The 14,838-nt window shown below is 43.7% G+C and overlaps 2 protein-coding genes across 2 annotated transcripts in view; both read right to left on the bottom strand.

Annotated features, from left to right (window-relative positions):
* Positions 1-4,387, bottom strand: part of cap2 (cyclase associated actin cytoskeleton regulatory protein 2) — a 64,519-nt gene extending 60,132 nt beyond the window's left edge. The window contains exon 1 of the mRNA XM_080441927.1: positions 4,206-4,387. The gene's annotated coding sequence lies outside the window, so the exon portion shown is untranslated. The remainder of the gene's footprint in view (positions 1-4,205) is intronic.
* Positions 4,388-11,455: 7,068 nt separating this feature from the next.
* Positions 11,456-14,838, bottom strand: part of rbm24a (RNA binding motif protein 24a) — an 18,637-nt gene continuing 15,254 nt past the window's right edge. The window contains exon 4 of the mRNA XM_080441941.1: positions 11,456-11,820. Coding sequence (XP_080298067.1) covers positions 11,463-11,820 — 358 coding nt within the window. The 3' untranslated portion in view covers positions 11,456-11,462. The remainder of the gene's footprint in view (positions 11,821-14,838) is intronic.

Raw genomic sequence — 14,838 nt, 5'->3', positions numbered from 1 at the left:
ACGCACGCACGCACGCACGCACGCACGCACGCACGCACGCACGCACACACACACACACACACACACACACACACACACACACACACACACACACACACACACACACACACACACACACACACACACACACACACACACACACACACACACACACACACACACACACACACAGCAGAGGTGAGAGATACAGTGCGATAGGAACAGCACGGGTCCATTTGGTTCAAGTTGTACACTCTCAGAGTTAAATGAACACTGAGGGGTTTTACCGGGACAGGTGCTGGTGCATCATGGGACATGGTCTAAGGGGCCATACAGAGAGCTGAGTCACTGAGGAACAGCTGAGAAGCACACACACGCACGTGCGCACACACACACACGCACACGCACACACGTGTCATCTTCAGCGCGACCGTGTGGTATTACCGGCTGCATTCTGTCTGCTGAACCCCACGGCCTGCTATCTGATCTTAGGGGCTATATCGGGCCACGGCTGGGGTTTTGCTGCTGCCATGCCATGGGCCCCGGCCCAGTGTAACCTATTCTAGGCCCGATGTTGCTTTTTCCGCATTGGTGCCGGCTCAACTCGACTCTAACCTAGCCTTAATTACTTCATTATCCACCAGACCACCACTGATAGGTCTTGTCAATGTGTCGGGTCGTCATCGTATATAGTCCAACCCTCTGACGTATTGTAGGACAGAGTGCTAAACAATGCTAAAGTTAAAGCTAAATGCTGTCTCTGGAAAACGAACTCTATCAGTTAGTCTAGCAGGGTTTTCACATTACCTTTTGCTATCGCCTCAGCTCACTCGAAAACCTCGCCGAGGTGACACCAACAGAGCACCACGTATACCTGCCTGGGACCTTTTCCTAATAGAAAACCATAAAAAAGCTGGTACCATGCACTGGAAAAGCAGGATAAAGGTCCCATTGCTATAGGCCTTCACTGGACTCCACTGGCCATGAAGGGCTTCATGAAAAACTACTTCAAAGATACCATTCTTCCTATACAGAATTGTAGAGAGAGACAGGGTGACAATAGGCTGAGACATGGGGATAACATGCGACACCGTTCCCTGAGCCTTAGAACCCGGGACCTGGGGGTGAGCATTCCTTTCTCGAGGTATACCTAGGTGCCCCAAAACATAGCCTGCCTCATTACAAACACCCCAAAAAAAGTGTCTCTTAGTAGTCTGTGAGACGTTTTTTTTGTTCAACAGCAAAGTATTTGTTTCCAATAAAATCATATTCAATATAGGTGTAGGTGTTGGCTAGACCGTTGGTTCTCAAAGTGGGGTCCTTGGGGGGGTTCCAGGGGGTCCCCAGCAAAATGTGTTAATATAGCATCACAATCATTTTAACCACTTTAACCTTTTATACTTTGGCTATTCAAAATTTGCAGATCTACAAGCTGTAGCAGATCTACAAGCTACAATAGCAGATATACAAGCTCATAGCGCTATGAGCTTGTAGATCTGCTATTTTTGAAAAATCTTGAAAACTCGTGCAAACCTTTGAATATATATATTATTTTTTTTAAAGCGAACATTTGTAACTCAAATATTTGCCTCTGGGGGGTCCCTGGAACAACATATTTTGAGAAAAATATACGTATCATTTTGGGGGTCCTTGACATGAAAAGGTTTCAGAACCACTGGGACCCCACTCTCGCATCTCCTCGCATGGCATGGCATCGCTCATGTGGTAAAGCAGTTATCTTGTAGTATTGTCATTTTACTGCCTGGGAAACTTTACACTCATATTGTACGTGTGATATAGTAATGTGTTGATGTTTGATATGCAGAGATGACAGCACATCACCACACACACACACACACCACTTTGACTCATTGTTTTGGTCATGTTATCGTTGAGATAAGTTTAGATTATGCTCAGTTATGTGTTCAGTTTGTAAATGGTGCATTTATATGGTAACTGGTAAATGGTGCATTTATATAGCGCTTCGGCTTTACATTGATTGTGCCATTAACCCATTCACACACACATTCACACACCGACGATGGCGGAGGAAACCATGCAAGGCACCAACCTGCTCATCGGGAGCAATTAGGGGTTCAGCGTCTTGCTCAAGGACACTTCGACACTAACTCTGGGGGAGCGCCCCAGCCCGGGATCAAACTGGGAACCTTGCGGTTTTCCAGTTCACTCTACCCAGCCACTCTACCCCTGAGCCACTGCCATATCAGATTCATCCAAAGCACTTTACAATGTGCATTACATTCACACACATTCACACACACACACACACACACACACACACACACACACACACACACACACACAACAGCGGAGTAAACCATGCAAGGCACCAACCGGCTCACAGGCAGCAGTTATATGGGGTTGAGTTTCTTGCTCAAGGACACTTCGTCGGCGGCCTCTCCACCTCCTGAGCCACTAGTCCAGTGGTGGAAAAAGTACTCCATTTTTGTACTTAAGTTAAAGTATCAATACTGCAATGTAGTAAAGTAAAAGTCCGGAATTCAAAATTGACTTTAGTAGAAGAGCAAAAGTATTGGTATCAAAAATGTACTTGAAGTACCAAAAGTAGAAAGAACTCATTATGCAGAATGTCCCATTTCTAGTTTTCAAATGTATACAAATCTTTTGAAAATAGCAGCCGATCTACAAGCTCACAATGCCGACGCACTGTGAGCTTGTAGATCGGCTATTTTCAAATGGCCGGACTATATATGGGGCTGAAGTTATTGTATGTTTTGTAATAATAATCTAAACCTACAAAGTAACTAGTAACTAAAGTTTTCAATTGTACTGGAGTAAAAGTATAATATTTGCGATGTAATGGAGAAGAAATAAAAGTACTGAAATTTGGAAATACTCCAGTAAAGTAAAAAGAAATACCTCAATATTGTACTTATAAGTACAGTACTTGAGTAAATGTACTTGTAGTTATTTTACACCACTGGAAATGATGAACAGATATGACAGCTTATACTATATCCATATCCCTGTGTGAACTCCACATAGGCTACACATTGAATCAGATTATGTCAAAAACAGGTGCAGCATTTTATATTTGGGGGCAGCCAGCAAGCAAGGTTATTATTATCAGGAATCAAACATAAAACTACTAATGTGTTCAGTAAAAGCTCTAGTATCTATAAATGCCCTCACAGCGCCAAGTCAACACGGATAGTAGCCTGTCTGTATCATCATAAATAAACATTGTTGTCATCATGATGCTGACATGATGAGAGCATACTGCCATGGACCACAAGACGGTCATCTGTCATGACCGTCATGGATGAACCTCATTAGTGTTTGCACCTTTTCCCCCGTACATCTACAAACACGTTCAAATTTCAAATATAAAGTACTGACCCCATGGCACGGATGTTACAATTATGTACGGGCCCTCAAAAGTACCTGTATGATCCAACGGTATATTAAATAAAAAGCCTTTGAATCCGATTGGTGGCCATTTTCTCATAGAGTTATAATGTATCGGAATGCAATACACCTTCCAACCGATAGGGTCGCGTGGTTGAAAGCACATGGAGACAATACGGAGGAAATGGCCACCAATCCGACTAAAATGCTTTTTATTGAATGATACGGGTACTTATGAGGAACCGTACATAATCGTAACATCCGTGGCCATGAGGTCGGCACTTTATATTTGAAATATGAACGTTTATGTAGATGTACGGACCAAAAGGGGAGAAAGTGCAAACTTTATGTTGAAGTTCATCCATGACTGACTGTCATATAGCAGTCATGTATCAGGGCTTACAGAGGATGATGCTTTCACAACACACACTCCACGTGGGGGGCGGGGGGGCAGAACTGACCCAAACACATCAAGTTTAAACTAAAATACACATTATTTAAATTCCAACGTCGTTGCCGATTTATTTTCTGGAACATGCAGCCACACACACACACACACACACACACACACACACACACACGAATGGAAAACCGAGGGGTGAGTCAGTGACAACAAAGCAAAGGCTTGTTGGGGACATTGTGTATTCTTCTATTCTTCTGCGGTAACAAATAGGAAAACGCACATTTTGGACGCCTTTCCCCTGGGTGTGGGGGGGGGGGGGGGGGGGGGGGGGAGTAGGAGGCTATAGCCTACCGCACACACACCCTACCCACCCAGTCCCACTAGTAACTACCCACCCAGAAACATGCCGTCACACAACAATCAAAAGATTTACCTCTAATAGAATCAGATCAGTGGCAGGTTGGAGTCGATGTCCCCCGGTAGTCGTCAGGCTATAGGCTGTTAGGTGAGCTTTTTGGTGGTTGTTGAGCCGTTTATATGCTGAACCGTTATGCGCGGCGGTCCCCTAGCCTCCCCTGGCCGTCTGTCAGTCAGTGTTGCCCCGCACACACACACATACACATACACACACACACACACACACACGCACACACTGCAGGACCCCGGTCCGCCGCTCTTCCAGTTCCAGGACTTCCAAATTAAGCAACAGCAGTGAACAGCTGTGAGAGCAGACAGACAGGCTGACAGCAGAGCAGAGCTGAGGGGAGACAAGACCCGGTCAGGACCTCCCGGAGCGGACAGTGACTCAGTGTGTGTCTGATCTCCTAGTCAGTCAGTCACCAACACACACACTCTCACAACACTAAAAATAGAACATCTGCTCTTCTTGAGAAGTAAAAACATCATGCAGACATAGACCCATGCACAGGACTAATGTTATGTTAACCACCGTCTGTCTGTCTGGTGATACACAAACATAGTTCACATGATGAGGCTAACTGTCTGTGTGAGTGAGTGCCATACCAAAACCACTGTGTGCATCATAATCATCCTCATCCTATGAAAACGTGCCATTTTGATTTTTTTAATAACATTTTAAAAGTTTTAAGCCCCTTTATGGATGAAGTAGATCCGTACCTATCAGAAACATGAGCTGTGCCAGCTCAGGCTATTTTATTTTTTGTATTTTTTCCCACACTTTTAATCAGCATGCATGTGCATTTTGTCAACCCTGTTACCAACATTTAAATTGCTTTTTGAAAATGTTTTAAAAACATATTTAGAACAAATGTCATACAATATGAAAGTGTCAAGGTGTGAGACAGGATTGTTGGACCCAAGCAATGAGACAGAGGCAGAGCAGTCTATAAATTCAAGGGTGTTTATTAAGAAATGAAAAAACAAGAACGGAAACTGGGAAACTGAACTATATCGGTAAACAAACTAATGACATGTACAGTAGATACAGATCTGGAACAGACATACTCACAGATGACAACAACTAATAACCTGGCTTAGTAATGCCCTCACAAACACAGGGCTTAATAAACACAGGACTAACAAGACACAGGTGAACTCAAAAGACAATCAACATATAATTGGCTGAAACTGAACGGGACACAGGTGAACTACATTTGCAATTACAGACAAGGTGAGACAAGACAGGTAACAACAATCAGAGTGTAGAAGAGAGAGTAACGTCACACTTTGATCTCGCCGCAAAGCGGGCTGCTATGGGCTATAACATTGGAGCTATCTCATCGAGATCGAGAGCACTTCCGCATTCCATTCTTACAATGGGAGTCAATAACTCATAACTCTCTTATACGGCTCTGGCAACAACTAGGGCAGACAGGAAACACTAGGAACACCACTACAACAAACGGTTCATGACAGAAAGATTAATTCCCCCTGTTACACTCTGTGTTTTCACTCAGTTTTACTTTTTTCTCACAGATCAACCTGCATTTTTGCAATTGATACCCCTACAGCACCTTATTTTTTAAGAAAAAGGTTTCAAAACGAAATATATTATATTACAAAACATTGTGTGGATTACTGGTCACTTTTAATTAACATTTTAAATTAACATGAGATGAATTTATTCTACATTTGCCTTTTAATTTATTAAGTTATATCAGAATACAAGTTATACAAGTAACAGGACTGAATCCTCAGTAACAGGGATGACAACAGGATAGTAACAGGGATGACAGTATAGTAACAGGGGTGACATTATGGTCCCATTTATTTTCAAATGAATGCTAAAGCAGGGTATGTTTCTAGGGTTTCTACCGGTTCCACCGAGTGAAGAACCGCCCTCGCTGCGGTTTCAGCCAATAGCCATTTTAATGTCTGTAGAAACCAATGGTGTGACGCTGTCCATATTTTATGCTGCTGACCCATAAGGTCACTGCTGTGTCATCTCATCTCCAGCCAGGGACTGAAATCCTCCCTGCCTGCCCTCTGCCACATGAGGGAGGGACGGTCACAGGTATGGCAGCTACAGTAGCTTTAGGCTCGCTTCTCCTTGCCATTATTTATTGATTTGAAAGTGGATGAATCATTGATGGGTCTCCTCGCCTCCAGAGACTCCATTTTGAGTCGGCGTCTGGCTTCGGGGCTTGTAACGTGAGCATGTGTTTGGTGTGTGTGTGTGTGTGTGTCGCACAATGAGGAGCAGCACAACATCTGGTGTGTGTTGTGTTTGCATGATGGGGAAAACGACAGGCAGACACACGCACTGACATACAAGACGCGTCTAAAAGCAGGTTCTTACGTTTCATATTAAACACTTTGAACCTGGCATCCATCCATCCCTGTTTTTGGGGATGTCATTCATTATAGGCATTCATTCAGAAGTTTAAAAAAGTTTCCCCTAAATGTTAAAATAGCACATCTAGAAGCTCGCATCGAGATGCAACGTGTTGTGAGTTTGTAGATCTACTATTTTCATGCGACCCTGTCATCATAAGAAGTACACAATAGGGCTTATAATTAAGAGATATATGCTTTATGTTTGTTCAGCATGATCACAGGTGTTTAAAAAGACAGGTGCCATTGAAAACACTGAATTATTTAGCTGATTACAATATAAAACGTCAAATGTAATAAATGCAATTGCCCATCTAAAATTCGAATAACCTAAAACACAAATCTAAAATCCATTATCATTTAAGAGATGCTTGTAAAAGTATATCACCTGAATCTATCTCCTGGTTAGATTAAAAGTGGTATCCCAACCTGAAAAAGTATTTTCTGTTTACTACAGAAATAGAGTGACTGGGGGACCCCTGTTACTGAGACAAGGAAACCCTGTTACTGGACAAACACGCTGTAACATTGATTTCCATCAGAATATAGAACTATTTAAAAGTTATTTGAACAAAAACTAAGATATCACTTTAACCCATTAAGACTGAGAAAGCATCTGTGTCATTTGAGATTTCTTTGGCTATTCAAAAATAGCAGATATACAAGCTCATAGCGCGGTACTGAGTGCCGCACGATGAACTTGTAGATCTGCTATTTTTTGGAAAAGAAATCGTGAAAATGTGTGCAAATCTTTGAATGTATGTTTTTTAAAGCGAACATTTGTAACTAAAATCTTTGCTTCTAGGGATTCTACAAATGTCTTCTGAATCCTGATCAGTGGTTCTCAAACTATTTTCATGTCAAGGACCCCCAAAATGAAATGTATTTGAGTTAAAAACGTATCATTTATACATTAAAAGATTTGCACACATTTTCACGATTGCTTCGAAAACGACAGAGATGCATTCCCGGACTGAATTATATCATACATAATCAGTATAATCTTAGGGTTTTGCCAATTATTTGGGGGCCCAGTTTGCAATATCCTCAGGGCCTACCAGTGGTTAATGTAAATGAAGAATCAGCCCATGGATGAAGAGCACACATACAGTAAAAATCAGACTGAACATCACAGAACACCAAAGTATATGTGAGTGCTTGATGTACTTTCACTTCTAGAAATGAAATGTCCTCACTGACCCCACAGAATGAAACGCCACAAGCTGAGCTCTTTAAATATAGAACATTTTTATTAAAATTTTTGAGTAAATAGTGTTGAAATTCTTGAAAATGAACAACAGGACCTTTGCATTTAAATAGCAACACTTTTACATGCCTTCATCCAGTGACAATGAAAAGCTTCCTTAAAAAGTTTTGTGTGTGTGTGTGTGTGTGTGTGTGTGTGTGTGTGTGTGTGTGTGTGTGTGTGTGTGTGTTTGTCATTTATTTTTCATGTTTTCCCTTGTAAGAAATATCGTTCAAGTATAAAAATTCCCAACAGTGTAAAATAGCCCGTCTGATGAATAAAGCAAAAAGCACAGCTACTGTAACCCTTGACAACGACTATACATTCTAAAGCTCAATTTATACCGCCATGGAGTATAAATCACGCTTAATGGAAAAAAAGCAGCATTTTTGCTACTTAGCATCTGGATTCTTTTTTCTTTTTCCTTTTTTTCTTCTTTTTATTTCACTTTTTCCAACAGCTCTGAAACATACAAGAGGGCAGAGTACAATCTGCACGCAAAATAGGCCTGCATTTAAATAAAGTTCTCTTATACAAAAGGAATTTTTTAAGCTAGCCCAGTATTTAATGTCCTGTCCTAAAGGATTCAAAAAAGGCAAAAAATATATAGAATTGTACAGTGCACATAACAAGAATTGTATCTTAAATAACTCCTAAAATCAACATTTTTGGTTGAGTATGTTAATAATAATAATAATTATAATAAAATTACAACTAAACCTACTCAATAACTTATATATGCCTTGAGATGAGTACATAATATTATTATTAATACAGTACCGACGCTAAGTGTCTACCTTTAGAGCGTCAACATGGTCAACTCTCAAAATAAATAGCCTATCTTAAATATTACATTTCTCTCTCCTCTCTTTTTTTTTTTTGTGTTTTTCTTTTTGTTTGTTTTTCTTCAAAATGTTTCTCTTAAATAGCAATACAAACGTTAAGGCACACAGGAGGGGGGAGGAGCTAACGTGTGTCCCCCCCTCCCCCCTCCCCTCTTCACCCTGGACACACGTGAGGCAGGCCAGTTGTCAGAGCTGGGGGGGGGGCTTTGGTGACAGCCTTTAGGGGGGGGGGGGGGGGGGGTCACTTGTGTGTGTGCGTGTGCGTGTGCGTGTGCGTGTGTGTGTGTGTGTGTGCATGTGTGCGTGTGTGTGTGCGTGTGTGTGTGCGTGTGCGTGTGCGTGCGCGTGCGCGTGCGCGTGTGCGTGTGCGTGTGTGTGCGCCTGACATTAGCCCTGACATTAGACATTAGCCCTTTTCACAAGCTATAGGCCTACAGCAGTGGTTCTCTAACATTTTCATGCCAAGGGGCCCCTAAACGTTGTGGAATAGCCCAAGTATCCGAATAGCCGAAATATAAAAATAGGTGCTTTAGGTGTTTAAACTGTTCCTTTTTTTGTTGTTGCTGGGGGCGCCCCAAGGACCCCCTGACTGGGGGGTCCCCGGACAACCCCCAAATTTGATAACCACTGAGCTACAGGACAGAGGCTAAAAAGTGCTGTCGAGGGGCACGGCCAAATGGGGGGGAGACCAGAGTGGGGTGGGGTATAGAGAGACGGTTCCCAAACGGGCCCATGCAGGGATTAAAATGTGACAGCTCAACAAATGAGCACAAGTGATGCGTTCTTTCCAGAGCAATCCGTCTGTGTGGCGCTGGAGGCCCCCCCCCCTCTCCCCCCTCTCTCTCTCTCTCTCTCTCTCTCTCTCTCTCTCCCAACAGCAGCTGTTGTCTCTCTCTCTTTCTTCCTCTTTCTCTCAGTTTATCCCTCCCTCCCTCCCTCTCTCTCTCTCTCTCCCTCTCTCTCTCTCTCTCTCTATCCATGTTTCACTCAGACTCCATCCCAAAATGCAGAGCCAGAGAGAAACCGACCTGGCGGGGTGGGGTTTGGGTTCTTTGTGTTTCGACTTGCTATGTGTGCAACTCTGTGTGCGTGTCCGTCCGTGTTGACGTGTAGGGAGTGATGTGTGTGTGTGTGTGTGCTTGTGTGTGCGTGCGTGTGGAGCGAGTGACCGATTTGGTGTTTTTTTTCTCATTGTCTTTCCTTTGTGAAGTGGCTTTGTGTTGTTCGGTTCGCCTGTGCCCCCCGTTCAGTCAAACGAGTCAGAGAGTTGATGACATTTTCACTTTTCCTGCAGTTATTTTTGTCTCTTGGTTGATTCGTTTGCTTTTGCATAGGTCGAGAGGTCGAGACAGAGTAAAAAAGGGGGAAAAAAGGGACATTCAGCATCAGGAAGATAAAAAGGCAGTTCTTCAAAAAATAAATAAATAAAAGATACGCTTGACGCGACGAGCCACGACCCCGCGACCTCCTCTCTCCTCTCTGACGTAGCTTTGTGGTCGCGTATAGCGTTCGTCGCGTAGCTGATAGCTAAACATATTGGAAACGGTTCCATTTCCCTGATTATCAGAAAGTATTAAGTCCACAGAATGCACTTGAAAAGACAAAATAAGAACGACAAGAGCCCTTGAAATGTAATAGTAACAATAATAAATATAGGTTATGAGGGCTTTGAAGAACCTTTGTTGTGGAACGAAAGAGAAAACGGATCCTTTTTACGCTAACGTTATAAAGACAGCAATGGGACTGAATAAGGCTTGTTAACACCTACACCAAACACAGGGATTAGTTCCTGCATTTCTCTTCTATAAATAAGTACTTTTACTACAATGATAATAGTAATAATAATAATAATAGTAATAACAACAACAATAATAATAATAATAATAAAATCTTTCTGACTTTGCGAAATCTTCGCAATTTTTTTTTTTGTGTTTGTTTTTGGTTGAAGCACAGCAAGTTGGAAAGCTACTGTATGACGTTCCCACCTCACTATCATCATCATCACCACCATCTTCATCATCATCACCACCATCATCACCATCATCATCATCACCATCATCACCACTATAACCCTCTTCAAAAGCAGTGGTGGAAAGTAACTAAGTATATTTACTTAAGTACTGTACTTAAGTACAATTTTGAGGTATTTGTACTTTACTTGAGTATTTCCAATTTCCAATACTTTTACTTCTACTCCACTACATCTCGGAGGCAAATATTGTACTTTTACTCCACTACATTTATTTGAAAACTTTAGTTACTAGTTACTTTTCAGATATAAATTATTACATCATGAAACATACATCTACCAATTCAGCCCTATTTTATACCAAGGCAATTTGAAAATAGCCGATCTACAAGCTCACAACGCGTCGCAACGCGACGCGTTGTGAGCTTGTAGATCTGCTATTTTCAAATATTTAGTACTTTTACTTTTCATACTTTAAGTACATTTTGATGCCAATACTTTTGTACTTTTACTCAAGTAAATTTTGAATTCTGGACTATTACTTGTAACAGAGTATTTTTATATTGCAGTATTGGTACTTTTACTTAAGTAAAGAATTTGAGTACTTTTTCCACCACTGTTCAAAAGTGACTCGGTAGTCACCGCCACGCCCCTCCCCTTTTTTTAAGGCCAATTCCTCTTGCGTTTCCTCCGCCTCTCATCCACCGGGCCAATCAGCCTGGGGGTGGGACGGGGGGGGTGGGGCTCCCCTACCCACCCTCCTCCCCCTCCCCCTCCCCCTCCCCCCCGCGTGTCTGCCGGTAGCTGCAGTAGCTGCTATTGCATGCGGTCGGCCTGCAGCTGCTGGGGCTGGTACTGGGCGAAGGCTGCGGCGACCGCGGCCGAGCCGGGCGCGTTGCCCGCCAGCGGCTGCTGCTGCTGCTGCAGCGCGTAGCCGTAGCCGGCCGCGGCCACGTAGCCCGCGGCCGCCGGGGAGGCGGCGTACGGGTACTGCTCGTACGCGGCGGCGGCGGCGCTGGCGGCGGCGGAGTACTGGGCGTAGGCGGCTCCCGTGTAGTCGATGTACGGCGAGCTGGCCGTGGCGGAGGTGTGGGCGGCCGTCTGCTGAACGTGAGGGATCTGCATGATGCTGGGCTGCATGAAGGCCTGGGGGTACATGTAGTGGGTCGGGATCCTGGAAACGCACGCACGCGCGCACACGCACACACACACGCACACGCACACGCACACACACACGCACACACACACACACACACACACACACACACACACACATACAGTAGGGTTAGTTGGATACACACTAAGCACAAAAGCAGTGGTGGAAAAAGTACTCAAATTCTTTACTCAAGTAAAAGTACCAATACTGCAATATAGAAATACTCCGTTACAAGTAAAAGTCCAGAATTAAAAATGTACTTGAGTAAAAGTACAAAAGTATTGGCATCAAAATGTATTTAACGTACCAAAAGTAAAAGCACTAAAATATTTGAAAATAGCAGATCTACAAGCTCACAACGCGTCGCGATGCGACGCGTTGTGAGCTTGTAGATCGGCTATTTTCAAATAGCCTATGTATAAAATAGGGCTGACGTGGTCAATGTATGTTTTATAATATAATAATTTGTATCTGCAAAGTAACTAGTAACTAAAGTTTTCAAATAAATGTAGTGGAGTAAAAGTACAATATTTGCCTCTGAGATGTAGCGGAGTAGAAGTAAAAGTATTGGAAATTGTAAATACTCAAGTAAAGTACAAATACCTCAAAATTGTACTTAAGTACAGTACTTAAGTAAATGTACTTAGTTACTTTCCACCACTGCCCCCAACCCCGCCATTCCCAAACCCAACTCAACCACACTGCGGCCAAGAAGCGCCCTCCTCCCCATAGATATAGAAACCTAGATACCTCATTGGCCTCTGCAGTTCATTGGAGCGAGGCCGCCATTTTGGAAAAGGCAAGCTTTATCCTGGCCAATCTTTTCCGTCTTTTCCGGGAGACTGTGCTGTGATTGGCCAGTAGTCAGGATAAGCTTGCCTTCTCCAAAATGGCGCCCAAGATACAGACGCCTCATGCAGAGCCGGATGAGGCGTCTACCTTTATATGTCTATGGCCCTCCCCCCCCCCCCCCCTCCCATCCCGCTGCCACCCAGTCCAATCCAAGAACACCCAGGAGAAGCTAGATGCTAGTAGTCGGGATTAGAAGGTCATAGGGTTGCCAAAATAGAGATTTCTCTGTGACCAAAGAACAGTGGAGGAAAGTGAGATAGATCGCCCCCTAGAGGCTGCTTTGTCCGTTTTCGTTAGTTTTCTCTATACGTCTGGGTGAGAACGTGTGAAGACGTGCGCGTCATGTCGACAATCGCGGTCGTTCGCTTTCCTGGAGGAGGCGTGAAAAGAAATGAGGGAAGGGGCGTAAAGGTTTCTGCTTGGCATGGGGCTCGGGACATCCCAACGAACACAGCTGGCTATTAGCCAACTGTGAACCCGAAGCCATTTGGGGAGGAGGGTGTTCTCTGTGTGAAAAAACATCTCGTGTGGCTTACACGTAAGAGCAGTGGCGGAAAGTACTACTACTTAAGTAAAATGTTGAGGTATTTGTACTTTACTTGAGTATTTTATTATGTTATTGAGGCAAATATTGTACTTTAGTAACTAGTTACTTTGCAGAAATAAATTATTACTTTATAAAACGTACATTAACCACTTTAGCCCTATTTTAAAACCGGGCTATTTGAAAATAGCCGATCTACAAGCTCACAATGCGACGCGTTGTGAGCTAGGTGAGCTATTTTCAAACATTTTAGTACTTTCACTTTTGGTACTTAAAGCACACGTGTGCTTTGTCCGTCAGTGGGGAGGGGGTAGGGGAGGGTGGGTTGCCGTCAGTGGACGGGGTAGGGGAGGGTGTTGGAGTTGGATCATGGATAGAGGAGATGAGCGGGTGGGACGGGGGGGGGTGACGTGACGCATTGTGAAAGTGTCACTGCCACTTTGACAGCTGGACAGTTTTCAAAAAGGGACACTGCTGGCCTGTTTCCCTCTCTGTTTGTTTGTCGGGACAAAAAGCGCCTGCAGGGCTGAGCCCGCCATCATCAACTCCTACAGGGATATTTATATTAAATAAGTAATCAAGAACAACGAGCACATTCTGCTCTCTCCGTCACTTAGTGGTATCCCTGCCCCCCCCCGCAGGCCTCTATAAGGCCTGGAAACTCCGCCGGAGAGAGAGAGAGAGAGAGGAGCGTTAGTTAAGCAGCAGCCACGCTGGGAAGCTTTTGAAGCTCCAACACACTGGCTGGCCTCAGGGAGGGATGCCAAACGGTACGGACGGAGGAACGCCAGAAGGCACAACAACTTGACTGACTGACTGAAGGTCCAGTGTTACGTCTGAAACTTTGATGTCTTGCCCCGTGTAAAAAAAAAAGGAAAAGATTCACCACAACCCCCTTTTTTAAGATCAAAGCAAAAAAAAAAGGATCCCTGATCAAATTAAATCTGACTTCAAATTCAAATGAAATAAGTCATTATTTTGCTTTAACTTTTTCTTTGAGTGATGAATTGAATGATGGCATACGTGCGTCATGAAGGGCTCAAAGAGCTGTGGGGGGGGGGGGTACCAACCAACCTAGACGAGTCCTTTGGTTTTTTGGGGATTGGGAGAGGGCCAGAGGAGGGAGGGAGGGGGCCGGGATGTGTTCGAATAAGATTCAGTGAAATACAAGGATCTATCGTGGCAACCCTACAGTCAGCACTCCGTTATGTAAATCCACTCGCATCTCAACCAAAACAGTAGTGGTATGGAGCCCGCATGAAAGACAGGAAGGGGAAAAAAAAGAACAACAACATAAATAAATAAACAACAGCAGGCTGTGCAGACAAATACATCAAAAAAGATTGTTAAAATAAAATATAAAAGTACTGTCCACATGGACCGGGTGGGGGGGTAGAGGGAGGCACTTCAACGACAAATAACACAGCACAGTCACTCAACCCACAGACAGAGAACAGAGAGGGGTGGGGTGGATGCATTTAGTTATGGAGGTGTGTGAAGCATAATTTATACTTTGTTGCAGTGGTTCTGAAACATTTTCATGTCAAGGACCCCCAGATTGACACTTATTAGCCCACGGACCCCCGTTTGAAAAGATATGCCAAGAACCCCCCCCCCCATAAGAGAAGATTCTCACGGCT

The sequence above is a fragment of the Gymnoscopelus braueri genome (assembly GCF_963280865.1).
Source record: "Gymnoscopelus braueri genome assembly, chromosome: 11".
Classification (NCBI taxonomy): domain Eukaryota; kingdom Metazoa; phylum Chordata; class Actinopteri; order Myctophiformes; family Myctophidae; genus Gymnoscopelus; species Gymnoscopelus braueri.
Note: the sequence above shows the minus strand (reverse complement) of the source record. Positions and strands in the feature narration are given on the sequence as shown.